The sequence below is a fragment of the Petaurus breviceps genome, unplaced genomic scaffold, assembly GCF_028583685.1.
Source record: "Petaurus breviceps papuanus isolate PSGF00001 unplaced genomic scaffold, PetGlider_PUasm1.0 186, whole genome shotgun sequence".
Lineage (NCBI taxonomy): Eukaryota > Metazoa > Chordata > Mammalia > Diprotodontia > Petauridae > Petaurus > Petaurus breviceps.
Genome location: NW_027185798.1, coordinates 14,593,401 through 14,613,826, shown reverse-complemented (window position 1 = coordinate 14,613,826; position 20,426 = coordinate 14,593,401). Strand labels below are relative to the sequence as shown.

At 46.6% G+C, this 20,426-nt stretch overlaps 1 protein-coding gene across 1 annotated transcript in view; it reads left to right on the top strand.

Annotated features, from left to right (window-relative positions):
* LOC138162044 (S-adenosyl-L-methionine-dependent tRNA 4-demethylwyosine synthase TYW1-like) overlaps positions 1-20,426 on the top strand; it is a 255,701-nt gene that overhangs the window by 198,955 nt on the left and 36,320 nt on the right. The window contains exon 15 of the mRNA XM_069089149.1: positions 4,699-4,809. Coding sequence (XP_068945250.1) covers positions 4,699-4,809 — 111 coding nt within the window. The remainder of the gene's footprint in view (positions 1-4,698; positions 4,810-20,426) is intronic.

Below are 20,426 nucleotides of genomic sequence, written 5' to 3'. Positions count from 1 at the left end.
TGTGTGTGTGTGTGTGTGTGTGTGTGTGTGTGTGTGTGTGTGTGTGTGTGTGTTAAATGTCTGAGGCCAGATCTGAACTCAGGTCCTCCTGACTCCAGGGCCAGAGCTCTACTCACTGTGCCACATAGCCACCCCGGAACTTGAATTTTTAAGAGAAACAACTCAAACATTTCTTTTAAAAAGTACTGTCTTTCATTCACATACATTGATCATTGTCACTAATAAATCTGCCTTTCTGAATTACCTCTGATTTTTCCAGAAACTCTTAAGTCAACCCATATTTGTGCAAATACTCACTTTTATTATTCAGGAATTTCCCTTGGTGTCCTCTGAAGCCTGTCTTTGTTTGAAGAAGCATCTTTTCAGCTTCTCTATGACCTCATTTCATCTCCCAGGCTTCCTATAGAGGCAATTTGTTGGGAAGTACTGTGGGTAGATAGCTAAGTAATTCTTATGGGTCACAGAGATTTTCAATTAATTCTCAGTGATTTTCTGGAGTTTCCTGAGTTAAAATACTAAGTTCATATATAATGACAGGAGAGAACATAAACCTATGTATTAATGAAACAGGATTCTTGCCTGACTCATTGCGTTTTAAAAACATTTCCCCTTCCTTTCTTTATTAGAAACACTACTGATGTTTAGCCTATTTTAAAGTATCCTGAAAAAAAAGAGCAAAAGAGTATCCTGAAGGCAAAATAGGTCAGCTAAAAAGGACAGCGGGCTGGGAATCAGCAGATCTGGATTCAGGTTCTGGTGCCACTTAATTCAGACTTGGATTAGTGTGCTTTAGAAAGTGCTTTAGAGCTGACTTACCGTGGTTGGTGGCAATTGGTGCATTCATTACTTGTGAGGTTGTTGTGGAAAAGGCTTCCAAGTGCTCTGAGAGTTGGAGCATCAGCATCATTATAATCTGAAGGTGTGTCAAGGAGACAAGGGGTGGGGGTGGGGGGGACACTTTCAGCAAGGTTATCCACGTTGCTGCTTAGATGTCATAGAGGAGAGGCCAGCATTGGGTGAGTTCGTGGCCTTTCTACAATTAGGAATCTGATTTTCTGTTCTCTTTCTCTAGCACTCTTTCTCTCTACCAGTCATTTTATTTTGGGTTATAGAAATCTTAATTTCTCGTTCAGCCAATTTGTCATAGAAAATAGTTGTATTCCATCACCTGTCTCCCTTTATTTTAGATTATGGGTGAACGGAATGTAGACCCTGAAAAGGAAAGCGGTAATTAGCAGTGGCCTGGAAAATCAGGTGTTCTGGGTCCGTTAGTGTGTTGCTGCCTGCCTAGAAGAGACAAGCCTGGGAGGGCCACTTGGTAGAATCCCAGATGTTTGGATCCCGGGGTGCTGGTGAGATTCAATTGCAAGTGTGTGATGGATGAGCACAGTTTCTACCTTCTCTCTCCCTCCCCCCATTAACCTTGCAGATGGTGGGCGTTACATCTTAAAAGCTCATTTTTCAATGTTGTAAAATTCCTCATAAAAGACATTTTTAAAGAGTGTCTTCTTGGAGTCATTTTTATCCTCATTTCTTGCAGTCTAGTGGATTTTCTGCCTCAACTCATTCTGAGACTACTCATTTCTCCAGTTGCTTCCAGTGGACTGGGCCCTCTATCCCTGCTCTGCCCACTAACTCAAGATCTTTATTTTGTGTGTTTTTGTGGTTTATCTTATCATCTTTGAAAACACTCTGCAGAAGAGAGCTGCCATAATTTGCATTATTCAAACTGTGACCTGATTAGAAAATTCCCACTTCTCCTGTTTCTGTGCACTGCATTTCTACCTATGGATCTGAAAATCTCATTAGCTTTTTTGATTGCCAGCATTGCAGTGCCCAGGTCACATTCAAGGAAATAGGAGTTTACAAAGCATTCTCCTCACAACAGTCCTGTGAAGTAGGTGCATGAGAATTGTTACCTCCGTTTTACAGATGAGGAAAATGAGGCCCAGGATGGGTGACCTGCCAGCGTCACTTAGGGAGTGTTAGAATTGGGGCTTAGACTCAGGTCCTCTGTCTTGGAGATCCAGTGTTCTTTCCACTAGTTCTGGGCATCACATTTGAGGAAGTATGTTTTAGAAATTAAGCTGGAGAGTATCCAAAGGGGGTGACCAAGGTGGTAAGGCACCTCAAAACTATTTCATTGGGACACTTTGAAGAAACTGGAAATGTGTAGCCAAGAGAAGAGAAGACATGGTAGGGCTTGGTCACAGTCTTCAGATATTTGTAAGAGGTAGGGATTAGGGTTATTCTGTTTGGTCTGAGATGGGTGAAATGGGTACAAACCCCAGCGTTGCCCAAGAAGCAGCTTCTTCCCCGTGAGAGAGAAGTCCAGGAGTGTAGAGATTGGCCCTCGTTGAGTCGAGAAGATGTGGCTGCTGATTTGGAAGGAATGTGTGTGCCCATTGGCTGGAGTATTGGATTGGAATCTGACCTTCTCAGGGCTCTTATTCTCTTCTGTTCTCAGAGATATTGGCAGGGTGGGAAAAGAAAGAAACTCAAAGCTTTCATTGGAAATAGTGGAGTCATCGGAGGCTCGTTCACAAAACTACCTGTACCTATCCTTAGCTCTGCAGTGGTAGTGGTGTTACATGGCTTTCATTTTGGGAAGGCAGAGGGTCGGATGAGACCAGCACAAGATAGTCTTCTTGAAGACAGGGACCCCTGTAAGTCTTAAGACATGTCATGTGAGGGTAGGGCGGAGGTGTGGAGTACACTTGGCCTGGAGATAAGATTTCAGGGGACCTCAGGTGCAAATTACTCACCTCTTCGAGCTTAAATGAGAAGTACTCATTTCTTATGACATTGGAAAATATAATTTAATTCTTGTAATGTAATTTAATAATTTGATATAGTATAATTTTATAATAATGGAAAATGTGCTCTTTAAGATGTCACACCTGCCATCTGTAAGGCTAGCAGTGGGGAGAGGGGAGGAGGAAAATGTGCTTGGGCCTAGGTGGTCCATAACTTCCAGCCCTAGAGCCAGGAGCCCCTGGTGTGATAGCAGGCTGGCAGGTGGAGAAGGGGTGACATTTGTTCTGTTTGTCTGTAGAGGGCAGAACTGGGAATGGAACGGTAGGTAGAAGTCACAAAGAGGCAAAGATTCCTGACAATTGGAGCTTCCCCAAAGGGGAGGGGCTGCTTCCAGAGCTTGGGGATCTCCCCTTCTCAGGTATGTTTAATGGGGATCCCTTTCACATTAGGGGTGAACTCGATGGTGTCTGAGAACACTTCCAGTTGTGAAATTGGATGGTGCTCTCAGCACAATTTGGGTACTTGTTGAATCGAACTGAATTTTTTTAAATTAATTCTTTTTCAATTAACCAAAATTATCTTTTTTCTCCTTCCCTCCCCCTGCAATGAAAGAGGAAGAAAAGCAAAACCCTTATTACAAAGCTCTGTAGTCACACACAACAAATCACTGCATCGTGCAGGTCCACAGAAACATCTGTCTCCGTCTGTACCCAGAGCCCCTTCCCTCAGGCAGGAAGAGGGCGGCTGCTTGGTCATGAATCTTCTTGCTGAGCCCCCCGCTTTGTGGCTGATCCGGGGCCTGACTTGTCCTTAGGGTTGGTGCTGACCGTGATCTAGATCTTTCTTTGCCTGTCAGTGAGCTAGGAGAATTGCGGGGGGAGAAGGTGGTAACTATCACCTTAAAGATCCCTCCTCAGGGACACAACGATGTCCTCTGCCAGAAGGGATGGGGAAAAGGGAGATTCTCCTCCTGGAGTCTGTGAACTTGATTTGTTTAGATTTTTAGATTGTAAAATTTTATTATAATATTATAAATTGTAATATAAATCATATTATGAAGTATTATATATCACATCATAATATATTGTGTTATAATTATAAACATATTTTATTAAAATTTTATATTTTTAATACATATTTATATATATTTAATGTTTACTCTAGAAATACTTATATATGCTATAACTGGTTTCCTTTTGAATCCTACGTAGATTTCATTTTAAAACCATTACTGTGAGAAGGGCTTCCTTGGCTTCCCCAGATGGCCAGAGGGGGTCCCTGACACAGAACAGGTGATGAACCTGGCTCAGAGCCATCCCAACTGAATCTCACCAGTACCCCAGATCCTTCTGTGTGATTGGAGGAGCCTGGATAGAGGCTGGAGAGGGAGACTTGAATTGTGCTTTGGTCACAAAGGCACCTTGGTTTGACCATCTGCCTCTTGCTGGACTCTCCTCCTTGAGAATGGTCTTGAGGGTTTGGGAAATGACTCCCTTGAAGAAATAAAGTGACTTGTTTTGTAGGAAGGGAGCTATCTTTCTCTTGTGAGGGCCTGTCATTGCCTGGCGCTTTGTGATGTGCTGTCATTTGGATTCTCCCCTTTCCTTCTCTCTCCTGTGTGCACATGTCTATGTCCTCGCGTTTCTGTGGTGCTGCCTGGCCCCCTCAGACACTGAGCTCTGGCCTGGCCCAGGCTCCTGTGCAGCTGGTATCTGGCACTGCTCCTCATTCTTCAGTTTAGGGCATGAAGGAGGGAATGAGGGCTTCACTGTGCTCACATCAGTGGGCTCTTCCCATCTCTTCATTCATTCTAGTGTTTTCCTCCCAGGTTTCTGTGTGGCCAGACAAGAATGTTGGGTCACCCCTGACTTGTTCCCCACCTCAGGGATCAGCTTCAGGTGGCATTTCCTCTAATCCAAGCTGGCTGTTTCTCTATTTCAGCAACAACGCACAGTGTATCGTCTGACCCTGGTGAAGGCTTGGAACGTGGAGGAACTTCAAGCCTATGCAGAGTTGGTGTCCCTGGGGGAGCCGGACTTCATCGAGGTGAAGGTAAGGCCCCCATCGGGCAGCCTCGGGCTCTTGTCCAGAGAGTCTGCTGTGGAGTGGTTGGTGCTGGAGAGGGGCCAGATGCTCCCACGCTCTGCACGCCCTCATCCTGGGTGGGGTGACCCAGAGAGCCCTCAGATGGGCAAGAGCAGCATCTGGACTTGTCCTCCCCGAGGCCCCTCTGGCTTAGGCGGTTGGCACTTTGGCCGCTGCAGCCGAGGCTTCGGCCAGGCGCCGATGCCCCCAAGGTTAATCGGTGGAGCCTTTTGGATTCTCATACTTGGGGGCAGAGGTGAGGAGGGGTGGCCACCTGACTGCCTTCAGCGTATTTCACGCCGTCTTGCCCCAGGGCAGGAGGATGGTGCCTTCTCCTTGGGAGGGGGCTCTTGGGACTTCCCTCGTTCTGTAGAATCCCGAGTGCTTTGTTTCTTTCCTAACAGTCAGTCAGTCCGTCCGTCCACAAGCATTGATTAAGTGCTTATTATGGGCCAGGAGTGAGGTCACAAAGAAAGGCAAAACCACCCTCCCTGCCCTCCAGGAGCTCCGAGTCTAACGGAAAGGGCGGAACGTGAACACACACACGCACACGCACACGCACACACACACGCACACGCACAATATATGTAAAATGCAAATACAGATATACATGCATATACACACATACACATACATACAGATATACATGCATTTATTTGTATGTTTATGCATGTGTATATACATGAAAATGTGCAGCCTCAATGGAGGGTGAAGTCCTGGGACAGTTGCCAGGGAGGAGAGACCAGGAAAGGCCTCCTACAAATGCTGGAAAGCTAAGAGACAAAGGGAAGGAGGGAGAATTTTCCCAGCTGTGGCGAGGGGGATGGGCCGCGTGGCTGGTTCACTGGGAGCACGGAAGGAAACAAAGTATCAGAAAACCATAGCTTAGGAAAGGGCCCAGCTTGCCAAGGGCTTTAAATGCCCAAGAGAGGCCTTCAAGTTGGAAATAAGTGGAATTTCAGAGTGGAGGATGAAGGTGAGATACAGTGATGGGAGTGCCTGGGCTAAGTCATTCACCTGTCCAGACCCTTGTTTGTGAGATGACCTCTGTTTCCCCATCTGCAAAGTGAGCATTTTGGGATTGGTGATCTCACGGTCCTTCCCGCTCCGTACGCTATGAACCTCTCAATCTTGAGTTGTATACTGGACGTTCCTCAGGTGTTTAGTTAGATTTGGACACAAACATCAGCCATTTCCTAGCCCACTATAATATAACTAAATCTTTGAAATAGTGAAATTGCCTTCTGGTAGACTTTTACCGTCATATAAATGAAATCAAGTGCCCTTTGTCATCCAGGACAAATATTTCCTAACCATCAGTGATGATCCAGTAATCATTAAGCCTTTCTCAAACATGCATTCACTTCTTAAAAGTTTCACTGTCCTTAGGGGAAGGAAGTTGTGTGTGGGACCCGGGATCTTAGATTCTCAGTCTGCCTTTGACCATTGGCCAGCCTGCCCCACCATCACTTGTCGCTTACTCATCAGGGCTGGTGTACCTGCGGTGACACCAACCTTGGAAATGTTCTCCTGCCACGGAGCCTGCCACTGGGTACTTTGACACTCAGATGCATCCATGAACTCCTCAGTGTTGGGGGTCTCACTCCTCCCCTCCCCTCCTTGTATTTCTTGTCTGTGGCCTTCTGTGAGGTTGGGGCACATTCCTAGCGACTGGGGGCTGGTATCTTGCTCTGTGGACATTGCACAGACACCAGCGGAGCAAGGAGCCTGTCCCTAAGTAAAGTTTCTTCATTCTTACCACCTAAGGACCCACTGGCTTCAAGGCCAACCTTTTGTTCTGTGTCTGCTCCATAATCCTTAGGTCTTAGTGGGGTACTGCAGATTCGTGCCCACTGTGCTCCTTTGGGGAACGTGCAGTGTTATTTTGTGGAGATAATATCATTCTGTGATTTGTGGTTATGTAGCATTATGGTATTCGCATTCTTATAAAAGGTGGACCTTGGTTTCCTCAAGAAGTTTGGGGTCATGAAAGGCACTGCCCAGTTTCCTGAAGGTAGTTGTCTCGTCTGGCCTGTTCTCTTGTTCTCCTTGGTCCAGCCTATTGTCCCTGTGCAGTGCCTGTCCAAAATGGATGATGGGACCGTCTGTGCAGCATGGATAAGGGGACTGTCCAGGCAATAACTGTGTTATAGAGTTTACAGGCAGGGGACTTAGGAGACCAGATGTTTCTGCTGGATGACTTTTCTGGCCTCAAAAATACAATGGGATTTTTAATGATCTTCTCAAGCAGAAGATTTTCTTGATGCTTAAGGTTCACCATCTTTGTGGGGGGAAGGGGGCATGTTTTTTAATGGCTGTTATAAATCAGGATTGACAAAGCCCACATTTCTCCCTGCTCTTCCCGTTTGACAATAGCTTTGGCCCAGCACTCAGGTGTCTCCATCTTGGTCCCTGGGCGTGCATGCCTAGGTGTGTCTGCAAGTATGATTTCATCAGGCTGTAATTTAGAATTGATGAAACGCAGATGCTTTGCTGTTATTTGATTGGAATTCTGCTTTCAACTCGGATTCCCCCCGCCCCCCACTTTTTGTTAAAACAACATCATATAAAAACAAAAAACCCTCCTCTCATTTTCTTTTAGTTTTAACTTGTTATTAAGGCAGGCGTACAGACACAAAAGCCTAAGTCTGTAGTGTTTGTCGGTGCACACGCCTGTTAGAGTGAGTATGGCATTAGCCCTGCTGGGGGTCTCTTTTCACCCCCCCCCCCCCCCCCCCATTCACCTGTGGCTCCCACCACCTGAGTGCCCTTCCTAAGCTGAGGGACCTTAGTTCCCTGATTTCTCCTGTGATTGCATGATCCGCATGCATTTGAAACACCGAGAGATTACATGGGCTCATACTTCAGTGGTGGAACTAATTTCAGTATTTTCTTCCTCATCTTGTGGTGGCAGCTGGCAAGTAACCATATGCTCCACGAAGGATGATAAATCTTTCATCGGAGACTCCATCTACCCACCACTGAGCTGGTGCCATGCTCAGAATTCTGCTCCTGACGTGCCTCCTGCAGCCTCCCAAGGCAGGGCAGTCAGAGGTTTCTGTAAATGATGATTTTCTTCTTTCTGAAGATGGTTAGGTATTGAAATCAATGAATAAGATTCAAGGAGTCACTTTTCATGTCCAGTGCCCAATTGTGAATCTGAATTCATCAAGCCTCGGGGGCTTGATGCCAAACGTGGCAAAGATCCTCATTCTGTCCCTGCAGAAGATGGTGATTCTGTGCCCAAAGGAGGCAAACTAACCCGGCAAGATTCATTTTCTGGATTAAAAAAAAAATGTGATTGTGCTTAAAGCCAGCTGAATTGAATTCTTTTTGGAATGGATGAAACCTTTTTAAAAGAGGAAAATAAAAAGTGAGTGGACCCTCCCCAGGATTGTTGCTAGGACTGACTATTTTTTTTAACGTGACCTGGAAAAGAATATACGTTGTGAAATTTGCAGACGACAGTCCCCTCTACTGCGTGGTGAGATGTCATTGAAGAGGGTGTGTAACCAGAGAGCTGGAATATGGTGTGATCGTAGGCTTTGAACTAGGAACCAAGGCCTAGAAAAGGGATTAAGGAGTCAGCACAGCGTAGGCCCATGAGAAAGGTGGCCCTGTGGGGCTATGCTGCCGCTGCTCTCTCCTCTCCCTCGTCTCTCTTCTCTTCTCTGCTGTCTTCATCTCTCCTCTCCTCTCTCCCTCTCCCTCTCCTGTCCTATCCTCTCCTCCCCTTCTCTACCCCACTTCTGTAGCCTTCCAGAACCTGGACTCACTTTGGTGACCCTCAGAGGAGGTATCACTTTGGGGGCTGCTCCTGCCTCATTGGGCAACAGGCAGATCCCAATAAATAGGATCCTGATCACCCTGGCTCCTTGCAAGCCCACTGGGCTTTACCCCTAGTCCAGTTCAGTTCAGTCTGTAATACTTAATAAATGGGCCTTTCCCCATTGACCTTCAAATGAACTCCTGATCCTGGCCTTCTCCCACCAGACTTCGGCCCCCTCTTCCCAGCTTTGTCTCAGACGACTCTCCTCCGTTTGCTCTGCCCTCTGCAGCCGCTCCTGCCTTCTCCCCTCTCTGTGACTTTTGCTCAGCCCATCTCTGCCTTTTTCTGAGGCTTGGCTCAGGGCCCCTTCCTTCTCGAAGACTTCTCTGAGTCTCCTTTTCACACTTCTTCAATCCCTTTGAATTTCTCACATTTTGCTCTGAATTATATTTGTTCATAAATATGTGATTTAATCCCCTTCCCAACCAGAGTAGAGGCTCTTTGCTGATTTCGTCTTCTCTTCAGTGCCTACTATAGTGTTTACAGTACACGGTGCCTACTCAGTGCTGACATTTTTGTTCATAATTGAACCAGCATTTATTGAGTGCCCAGTATGTACTGGCCCTAATATACAGTGACAGAAGGATGATAGGCCCTGCCCTCGGTGAACTTACATTCTATCAGGGAAAACAACAGCTACTCATGTAAATGTGAACAAACACATACACCGTGTCAAATACCTGTACAGACGAGTCACAGCGCTTCCCCAGTTATGTCCCTAGGGAACACATCCATTGGCACAGACGTCACCATTCCTAGAGGGACTCATGCAAATAATGCATCCCCATGGCTTGCTTCTTTTATAAGTATAACACTGTCCTTAAACCCATCTGTCTAGGAAATCAAGCCTTCTGTCTTTGTCAGCCATGTGGTTAATGACTCTCAGATTGTTTTAGGAGCTTTCTAGGGGCAGCAGAACATGTAAGTGGAAGCAGCTCTGGGCTGGGTGAATTGGGTTGGCCCCCAGATCTGCCACGTAGTAACCTTGTGGTCCTGGCCAGCTTTCTAGCTTCTCTTAAACCTCAGTTTCTCCATCTGTAAAATGGGGCTCCAGTCCTTGCCCTCTCCCCTCACAGGCTTATTGTGAGGGAGGCCCTTGGTACACTTCACAGGGTCACGGAAAAGCTGGTGCCTAAGCCAAGGCATGACATGTCCCTGCTGGACACATCCCTAAGGTCGAGAGAGCTGGGCTTCCAGGTGCTCTGAGGACAGCCTTGACTCTAGGCCATCTCTAGAGTAGGAGAGAGAGGAAGGAAAGAGGGTGGGGAGGGAGACAGACAGACTCTGAGAGACACAGACAGAGAGAGGGAGAGAACAAGAGGAGGGGGGAGGAGGGAGGGAGCAGCCCCTCGAGCGCTGCTGAGCTGGGACCCTGAGCATACTGCTTAGTGACCTGCCCATGGTCAGGCTCCCAGCTCTCCTGACCCGCCTTGTGACTGCCCAGGGCATTGAGGCTGCGTAAGTGTCTCTGCTGGTATCTTGTCCTGGTTCAGAGTTCTGACCCCCTCACTCGTGGCTTGTTTTGGTTTGTGGTTCAGTGCAGACCTTGCTGCTAGGGCTTATTGAGTTTTGGGTGTGTGCCTTGGTTCCAGCGCTGGTGGTGACAAACAGGATCCTTCCCCCCCGGCTGCTGCTTGCCCTCCGGGGCCCTGATCTCAGCTGCAGCTCCTGGAGATGGGCCTTTTGGCCTTTGGGAGTTTCCCCAGTATAACTCTTTCTGTCTGTTGCCGGCCCTTGTCCTCATCTAGTCAGCCTTCTAGCTAATGTGCATTAATGCAATTGTGTGGCCTATTAGGCACAGGCATCTCTCTGCCTGTGGACTGAAGCCCCATGACGACGGGCTGTTTCTCAAAGATCTCTGTGTCTCCTTCAAGGACCAGCACAGGATTGTGGGTCCAGGGCTGGTGGGGACCTTGGAAACCAGCCAGTCAAACTCCGTCCTTTCCCAGAAGAGTTAAGAGATGTGGCCAAAGGCTCCCAGATCTGGAGGCGCCCAACTTCCAAGCCTGTGTGTGATATGTGCACTTAGGCAGGCAGAATGGGGATGTCTTTGATCCCTTTTGTTATGAGTGCACAGGACTTCATGGTGGGTTCCTTGTGATGCAGGATAGATTCTCATCACTGAGAGTAAGGTTGTGTTTATGGTTTATGAGCACGAACAGCAGGCTATTGGGAGAATGGTGCATCATGTTCAGAGAATCTTCAGCTGGAGGGGACCTGAGGGATTGCCTTGCTACCCCCTTCTGCAGAAGAGACTCGAGACCAGGGAATGACTTTAGAGCTTGACTTGAAGACAGAGGAGGGGAAACCTTGAGAAGACTTCAGGCTTGTGGCCTCTCTGGGTTCTACTTGCACCAGATGTCAGGTTTAAAGGACACGTGCATTATTTAGAAGCTCAATTATGACTATTGTGAAATCGTGTAATTAGACGCTTAATTTCAGCAATCCAGCAGAGTTTATTGGCAGATACGAAGAGTCAAAGGTCAAAATAGCCCCCAGCTAAACATCTCTCAGCTCCGTTTGAAGATGTTTTAGGGGGCAAACTGTCAGTGCTCAGGAGCCAAAGAAGAAGGGATTAAATTTAGAATTAATTAAATCCTCAGAATTCATTTTCATCTTTTAAAAGGCCTGATTTGGAGAAAATTCCTGGGTCGCTTTTTCTTGGCTACATAAATGTATTCATTAGCATTACCAAGAGTCTTTTGCAAACCTTTCTTTTTTCCCTTCACTATGAGCTGTTCTCATAACAGCGTGTGTCCAAAGGCCCAGGGCAGGTGAAGTTTTCCACTTGGATATTTAAGACAAATATGCCATTTGGAAATAGTGTGTAATTGAAGGATGTAAAAGCCACAGAAGCTAGAAATAAATGGGTAGGTACCGAGAGAGCTGACAATTGAGATTCTATAGGAAAACAAGCTGCAGACCTACTCGGAAAAATGGTGCTGATTATTATAGTTAAAAACATACAAATGTACAGTGAACCGACACAACATCAGGCAGTAGCTAGTGGTTAAATCATTGTTGGTTATGTATTCAGAGGGAAAACCTGCTGGTGACCAGCTTCAGTTAGTGCCCAGCAAAGGGAGGTGGAGCCTTCAGTATGGGGCACTGGGGCCATCAGCAGCAAGAGGAGAGTTTGCTGAGCCAGGAAAATAGCATTTCTGCCTTCTGCACTGACGTGATACAGTATGGAGTAAAAAAAAGTCAGATGTCTCTACAGAAAAAAAAAATGGCACTTCTCTGTCTTGGGGAGACATTAGCAGGCTTGTAAATTAGAGCAAGACCGAAGTGTGGAAGGGAAGAGAATTCTGATGAGGTTTATCATGAGGATTATTCTTCAGTTCAGATTTACCTGACAGGAAAAGCAGGCTCAAAGGTTTTTCAGACTAGGATAGCCAGTTAGCTTGGTATGGATAGATATCACCATCTAGATGTCAGTATAGATATTAAAGACAGATAACAGAAATATTATAGGTAAATAACAAATAGCCATATGGATAGTCTCGACAGATAAACATAGCTATATAGGTAGATAGTAAGAGAGATAATGTAGACAGCATAGATATTATAGACAGACAGATAGCTAGGTACCTAGAGAGACAGGATAGATATTATAGCCATCAGATAGGATGGATGGATAGATGGGTGGAGGAAGCATTAATTAAGCATTTGCTGTGTACTAAGCTCTGGGGAGACAAACCCAAGCAAGCAAGATGATCCCTGCCCTCCAGGAGCTTCATTCTAATGGAGGAAGACCTAGTGAGAGGAAGGACGGGGTGGGATGCATCAGCTGCTTTATCCCCAGATAATAAAAGTTAGTTGATATTTTGAAGAGTCTGGAAAGTTTTGGATTTCTGCAAAGTATTTCTGGATCCTCTGATGTAAAGGGCTGAATTATCCCAAGCTGGAAGTTTAAACAAGTAAATACACCTCGTGGGGAGTGAGGAGATGAGTCACGAAAATGGCGGTCCTTGACGCTTGAGCAGCTGGGCCCCAGAGTTCGCCAGCAATTCTGAGTAAACTGTCCCAGCATACAGCTCCTTGAATGATGCTCTGGGAGCTGTTTTCTGCACTGTAGGCTGTCTGTTTGTATTCATAATAAACACAAGCAATTTTTTATTTGACTTTCAAATGGAGTGTATCAAAAAAGGAAAGCCGGCATGAAATATAATAAAAGTTCATCTCTTGAATCTTAACTAACTCCTTCCAGAGCCATCTCAAGTAGCTTCCAGCCCCCAGGCTGCCTTGCTGGACAGTGAAGTCACTCCAGAGACACTGTAGTGAGCGCAGGAAGACTGCGCAGTGACAGACAGGATCCTCTCAATGTCCCGATTCCTATTGGTGAGCAGAGAGTGGACACCGAGAGAATGTCCTGGCAGTGCAGCGGGGACATGCAGGGTCAGGCCTCCTGGCTTCATCTCTTGGATCTGCTCCTACTCCTTGTGTGACCTTGGCAGGGCACTCAGTTCTCTGGGCCTTATGTTATTTACCTGTAACCAAAAGGTTCAGACGAGGTGCCTGAGGGCCTCTCCCAGCTGCAGCTCCTGTGCGGCACACAGGGCACTGGGCTGGACACAAGTGAGACTTGGACCTTGACCTTGAGGTGTTTGTAGTCGGGAAGGTGAGGAAGACGTACACTCAGCTCACCAGCAGCAAGCCCTGGCAGAGATGTGGCCTCAGATGCTGATTTCACTGTGTGATGCTGGAAAAGCCATTTATCCTTTCACAGACTCAGTTTTACTCATCTGTAAAATAGGGATAACAACAGCGTCTACCTCAAGAGGGCGATTGTGAGGATCAGCTGAGATAAGTGTGCTGTGCTTAGCCAGTGCCGGACGCATAGTCGGCCCCATGGAAATATTTGTCTTAAATACTCAGTTACAGGTACAAGTTGATAGAGTAACTATACAGGAGAAGGAGAAGTAACTTCCTGAGGGGTTCTGAGGAAGCAGATTCCTTCTGGATTTGAGTCTGAGTAGGGAGAGCCAGGGGAGATGGAGGACAGCTTCCTGGACTCGGAGACGTCGGAGCGGACCTGGGAAGGCTGGACAGGACGAGGGTGCATGTAGCAGGGCGGCAGCTGGACAGAAGGACCGGGAAAGGGAATGAGTGCTTTGGCACAGACATGGAGTGGGTGAAGGGGATTTGTGGGAGACAGTTTGTGGGGAGCCTTGAATGCTGTGCTGGAGAATTTGGACTTTACTCGGTGGACCTTAATAGTCAGCTGGTCCCCCTCCCATGTATCTGGCCCAGGGACGGGAAGGCCAGGCACATCGTGTCAGAGGCAAGATTTAAATTCAGGTTGTTCACTTTCAGAGCCTGGGCTTTTTCTACATCCATCCTCCTTATTTATCCTCCTTCTTTTAGCCTGTTTCTCTTTAACTTTGGACCTGTCATTTTGTCTGCCTTTCCACTCTTCCCCCTACTTTTCTCCCCTCTTCTCTGATTATCTTTCTTTAAAAAATTTTATTTGGAATTTCAAAGTCAACCATAACCATGATTGATGAATAGATGAAATTATTCCGATGACATACCTTGATCAAAGACGAGGAAAACAGTTCTGAAATGAAATTTGACTTATAAAGGAATGGCCTTATCGACTTACAAAGCCCCCAGATAAGGCCTAGAAACTTCATGAAAGTATCTGCTTCCTCAGTCTCTAAATAAACCAGGTTTTCCCCAAGCACTAGCACTCAAGATAAAATATTTTTCAAACAATTTTTATTGTTTTTGTTTAATTATAAGTATTGCAGCAGTTTCCATTGTTATTTTTTGTGGTGTATGTACAATATTTTGACTACATTGTGGGTTAAACAGGCCTTTGTGGACTAGCAGGGGAGCTAAACCACAGTAAATTACACAGTTCTTATGGGAAGAGGAGGCTCTGAATCGCAAACAGCAGATTTACAATTCCAAGCAAGTACTTCGAACAGCACCTGTCTGTTATTTCTGGCAGGGGCCGTCTCTTCACTTGGGGGTGGGGACATTTCTCTTGAATGAGGGAGTGTCGAGACAACTTCTGTCATCCACCTCTGAGTAAATCTTTGCACAGCCAGGATGTCCTGGAGCATACTCTCTTCACAGTTTAGAAAACAGTAGCTCCCTGGTATTATTGTTTTTATTTTTATTGCAGAAATGAACCTAATCAGATCACATTTGAACAATTTGATCATTGCCCAGAGAAATGGTAATCAACGATGGGATAAGCGTTTCCTGGTTATGTGACAAATATCCAGAAGTGCCATTTAATGAAATGCCCCGATGCCGTTTCAGAAGCGATGAACACGTAATGGATCTCTTGTTAAAAGCTGTCTGTTCTCATTGGCTGCTGTTCCTTGCCCTCGCTTCTCGTCCCTTTGCAGCCTGGCACCCAGCCCTATCACTCGTCTCGGCCTGCTTGCTCCGGTTGTTAGCACTTCGCCTTGGTTGCTGACCTCGGTGGCCTTTTCCCAGTCTTTGCCTTTCTCGACTTCTCTGTAGCATTTGGTCCTGTTGATCACTCTCTTTTCCTGTCTTTTGTCCTCTCACCCGCCTGCCTCTTAGTCTCCTTTGTTGTATCATGGTTCCTGTCTCTCCCTTGTGTGAGATGTGCCCCAGAGTTCTATGAGAGGCTCCTTTTTCATCTTTCTTCATGATGTTTCTTAGTTACATCATCGGTTCCCATTGGTTCAGCTGTGCAGAGGCCTCTGTTTCCAATGCTAGCCTCTCTCCTGCCAAGTGCTTCTTCCTATCGCCAACTGAATGTCCTGTGGGCATTTGAAACCCAGTGTATGCAAAGCAGAACTTGGAGTCTTCTCCCTCCCGGCCTCCAAAGTGCCCTCCAGGCCTCCCCTCTGCCTCTTGATGCATCATTGTCCTTGCAGGCTGCCCAGGTCCTTCTTCCTCAATGCCCACTTCCGATCAGTTTCTGAGTCTTTTCCCTTAAACTAAAAGGTTTCACAGATGAAGGAGGGGCAGGAGGGGGAGGCAGGAGGCAAGCATGAACGTTCTGTGCATCTAGGCTTTCAGTAAAGTGTGTTCCAGGGAGAACCATGAGGTTGGCAAACAGGCTCCAGGTGTCATAGTTCTCTGGTGAACTGAACCTTAACCCAGCATCTCTGAGGGATTCGACAAAGAATTATTTCCTTGTTGCTTCTAGTCATTTATTTAAGGAGACATGAGCCCCCTTGGAGTGAAACCAGAGAAAGGAAAACAGGGTGAGCTCAGCAAGAGTAAGGTGAAGCCAGTGGGCCCAGGAGGGGCGGCTGGCTGGGATATTGATCTTCTGAGCTCCCGGGGCAAGATTTTAAATCTGAGTCCTGTGGTCACAGCCCCACAAGAGAAGATGGAGCTTCATGGACCATCCCCCCAAGAGCATACGTGTGTACCTCCCGGCCTTCCTTCTTCCCTGTCTGTACGTTTTCCCAGGAAGGACCCCCCTGCCCTCTACTCCCCCTTCCTACCTCTCACAGAGTGAGGCATGTCTCCCCTGAGTGGGCACTCCAGCCAACGCAGTGCATGTCTGTGGCCACAAGTCCAATGTTTCTTTTGGACAAGCCCTAAATATGGGGCTCTTAATACTGACATGGTTCACTTGTTCAAAGTGAAGCCACTGTTTAGAGTGGGACTTTAGAACCATGTTTGTTTTGTGGACTCCTTTGGCAGATAGTCTGAGAATCATGTCTTTAAATGCATAAAATCAAATACAAAGGAAAGCATTTCTATAGAAACAAAGATGCAGTTTTCTTTTTCCATTCAAGATCATGGACTCCCTGAGATCTGTCTCCAGCCCCCAAGTGCTTCATGGATTTTGTTAGGAACTCTTGCTTTAGAAAGTTTTTTTTTTTAAGCAATTGGGGTTAAGTAACTTGCTCAAGGTTACACGGCCAGTTATTTCTGGGTGTGGTGCTGAGTATCAGAGCCCAGATTCGATCCCAGGTCATCCCGACTCTGGGGCCGGTGTTCTTACTTGCTGCGCCACCTGGCCGCCCCATGCTTTAGAGAGTTTTTGGCTTTCATGAGGTCCAGGAAGCCTCCTGATTGGGGTAGGAAAGGCAGCACATACTGGTTGCTGTTAAAGAGAGCTCAGTGGCTGTGAGAAAAGCTCTAGTCCTCCTAAGCCTACAAATAAACAAAACATTGGACATGTCCCATTGGATTCTCTCCTGGACTGGAGCTTGGATTTGAGAGTCCAAGGATGGCAAATACACATGTATATGGACATGTGTGTATATGTACATATACATGTATGCATGCATGTATATATATATATATATTTTTTTTTATATATGTATGTGTGGGGGTCACCTTCAGAGAGGTGACCATTGAACCCTCTGACAACATTGCCAGGGGAGAGAGGCAAAGAGAGGACAAGGGCCAGTACAGAGCCTTTGGGGAGCCCCCCCCCCCAGAGTGTGTGTGGATGCCAGTCCAACAGAGGATGGAGATGATGGCCCTGCAGAGGAGACTGAGATGGGAGTCCTCTGCCTTCTGGCACCAGAGCATGCTTCCTGTTCCGTGTGTGTGAGGGTGCGTCTCTCATGTCCGCACCTTTGCCAGGGCTATCAGCCCAGGATCAGCACAGATGCCCTTTCCTCTAGCAGGTTCCTTCTGATCTCTGGCTCTTGTGGGCTCTCCTCCTCTGCCCATCCCCAGGTCACTGAGTGGAGAACAAGGGGAGCCCAGAAGTCCCCCCGGCTCACTCTGCTTGTCGGACCCTGGGCTAGTCACTCAGTCTCCTAAGTGTTCTACCCGCCTTTCTAAGCCTATTGATTTCAGAAAGGCAGCCGTGTACATCTGTAGACAGAGTTTCCTCATCTTGGGTAAATTGTAAGTCCTGTTCTCCCAGGTCCCTTATTTTATACTCCCTCATTTATGTTTATGTCAGTTCTTTACATTGTCAATCAGTCAATAAACATGAAGCACCTACTGTGTGTTAGGCACTGGGCTGAGCACTGAAATGCCATCCCTTTGAGGGCAAGTGCTGATTTGTGTCCCCAGGCCCATCATCCTGCCTGTCACTTAATAAATGCTTGTCGAATAAAGGAATGGGCCTCTGGTTGATTAAGGTAATTAAATGGTATGTTTGCACCCTTTGACAAGACAGTAACTGGTTTTGCCTTTTCCATTAGTCTCCTGTGACTTTATTTTTGCATCATCTTCATGACCCCATTATACCGTTAGCCTCGCTGATGGACGCTTCCTTTGCTGCATGTCCCAGTTCTACCACTCTGGGCAGTCTCTGACCTTGGTGGCTTTTTGAAGGGATAAAGGATCCTCACATACTGTATTGGTTTGAACATAGGACACAGATCCATTCCCCTCCTCCAAGCCCTTAGTTTGGATTGTATAAAACCTGACTGAAAATTATAATCAGTGTTGTTCTTCAGTATAGACGTGTGTACGGGTGTGTGCATCTCCAGCTGCCTTTCAGACATCTCCAGCTGGATGTCCAGTAGACATCTTACACTCAGCATGCCCAAAACTGAACTCATGATCTTTCCCCCAAACTCTCTCCCCCTTCTCTGTTACTGCAGAGGGCAACACCATCCTCCCAGTCCTTCAGGCTCAAAACCTAGGAGTCACCAAGGAATCTTCATTATCTCTCACCCCCCACGTCCAAGCTGTTGCCAAGGACTGCTGAATGCACCCCTTCTCTCCTCTGACAATACCCCACCCCCTGCTCCGGTGCAGATTCTCATCACCTCATACCTGCTGGTGGGTCTGCCCACCTCATGTCTCTCCCCACTCCAATCCATCCTTCATTTGTCCACTAAAGTGATTTTCCTAAAGCACAGGTCTGCCATGTTGCCTTCTACTCAGTAAACACCAGTGGCTCCTTGCTGCCTGCAGGATCACATATAAAATGCTCTGTTTGCCATCCAAAGGCCTTCATAACTATTTCTAGTCTTTTTACACCTTACTCCCAGACAGGTACTCTTTGATTCAATGACGCTGGCTTTTTGGCCACAAACAGGCCACTCCATCTCTTGGCTCCGGGCCTTTTCTCTGGCCCTCCCCCATACCTGGAGCACTGTCCCTCCTTCACTCTGGTTACTGCCTTCTCCTTCTCCAGGAGGCCTTTCCCAGCCTTCTTCCCCTCTTCACTTCAGTGTCTTCCTGCTCATCCTTCCTTCCCGTTTATCCTGCATAGAGCTTGCTTGGTATATATTTGTTTGCATGTTGTCTCTCTCCCCCATTAGACTGTAAGCTCCTAGAGGGCAGGACTGTCTTTTGTCCCTTTTTTTGTATCCCCAGTGCTTAGCAAGGTGCCTGATACATAATAGGTGCTTAATAAATGTCTGTTTGTGTGTATGTGTGTGTGTGTGTGTGTGCATTCCTTTCAGAGAGATCTGATTTCAGAGGAAGACCTGTATTCCTAAGACCTTTATCAAGACTAATTCTAATTCTCAGAGGTATTAGAAAACCAGTTTTTCAGCTGATTTCTAATCCTTTGAGTGGCTGAGAAATGCTAACTATCCTGATAGAATTTCAGATTAGATTAGTAGAGAGGATCAACTTCTTTTGTGGAAGGGGCCAGTGATTCCATGCTGTAAAAGTGTGTTGAGTTGGACAGTTTTTCACTGACAGAATAATGAAGTCGGCCCCCTCTCTCTCCATCAAACTAGGAACAAAAGCAAAGCAATTTTTTAGGTTGTCCCAGGAGGGCCTTGGTCTCTGCAGTCAATTTTAGTTAGGATACCAAATAAAACAGACTGAGCCCAGCGTCCTGAATTCCTAACAGTCATTCTCAGGCAGTGACAGTGAAAAGGATCTCTGGACCTTGATCTCCTGAAGCAAGGTGGTTTGCCAGCAGTTCACAAGGCTGTAACAGTGAGTTTCCTGTTTGTAGGAAAACGTTATCATGCATATCACAGTTTTAAGTACCAACTGGAAGGTGTGAATATGACAGTTCCCTTTATGGACAGCTTCGTTGAGATCTGCTTCTTGTTGGGGTTTAACCGATTAAAATTTTCCAAGTCCTTTATTATTTCCCTTGATCCTCCCAATAGCCCTCTCTGACTCAGATACTACGAATATTATCACCCTGATTTTTTAAAACACTGTGTGACTTAAATAAATGTTTTGTTGAGTTGAATTGACTTTGAATTGAATAAACACCTAGAACCTTCAAGGCAGTGTGATGAGTGATGGAGATTCAGAATCAAAAATAAAATTGTCCCTGCCCTCAGCAGCTTACATTGTTACAGAGAATGCCCAGAGTCATTACATCAGCATCATTGAATTTTAAGGTTTGAAAGATCTCAGGGGCTACCTAGTCCAACCCAGACCCAGAGGAATCCCTGCTCTGACATATTGGACAAATGACATTGACATCTCTACTCTGAGACCTCCAGGGAGAGAGAACCCACCCCCTCCATAGGTAGGCCATTCCACTTTGGGTCACCTCTGGTCCTGAGGAATTTTCTTCCCTGAAATTAAGCTCTCCCAGCCTTTGCTTTATCTCAGGCTCTTCCGTGCATTGCTCCTGGCTCTGCAGTCATTCACGTCGTAGAACACTGCCAAGTCCCTCCCTTCCTCCTCATCTTCTGTTATTTATGCTAAATTACTTCCACAGGTCTTTCCACCAATCCTCAAATGTCATGGACTCAAGGCCTCCTACCATCCTGATTGTGGTCTTCTGGATGATCTCTGGGGTCACTCAATGTCCTTCACAAACAAAGGTGCCCAGAACTGAACCTGACCCTGCAGATGTGGTCTGATCAGGGTGGGGCCCGGGGGGTCACCGCCCCCTTACTGTGGGAAGGCCCGCCCC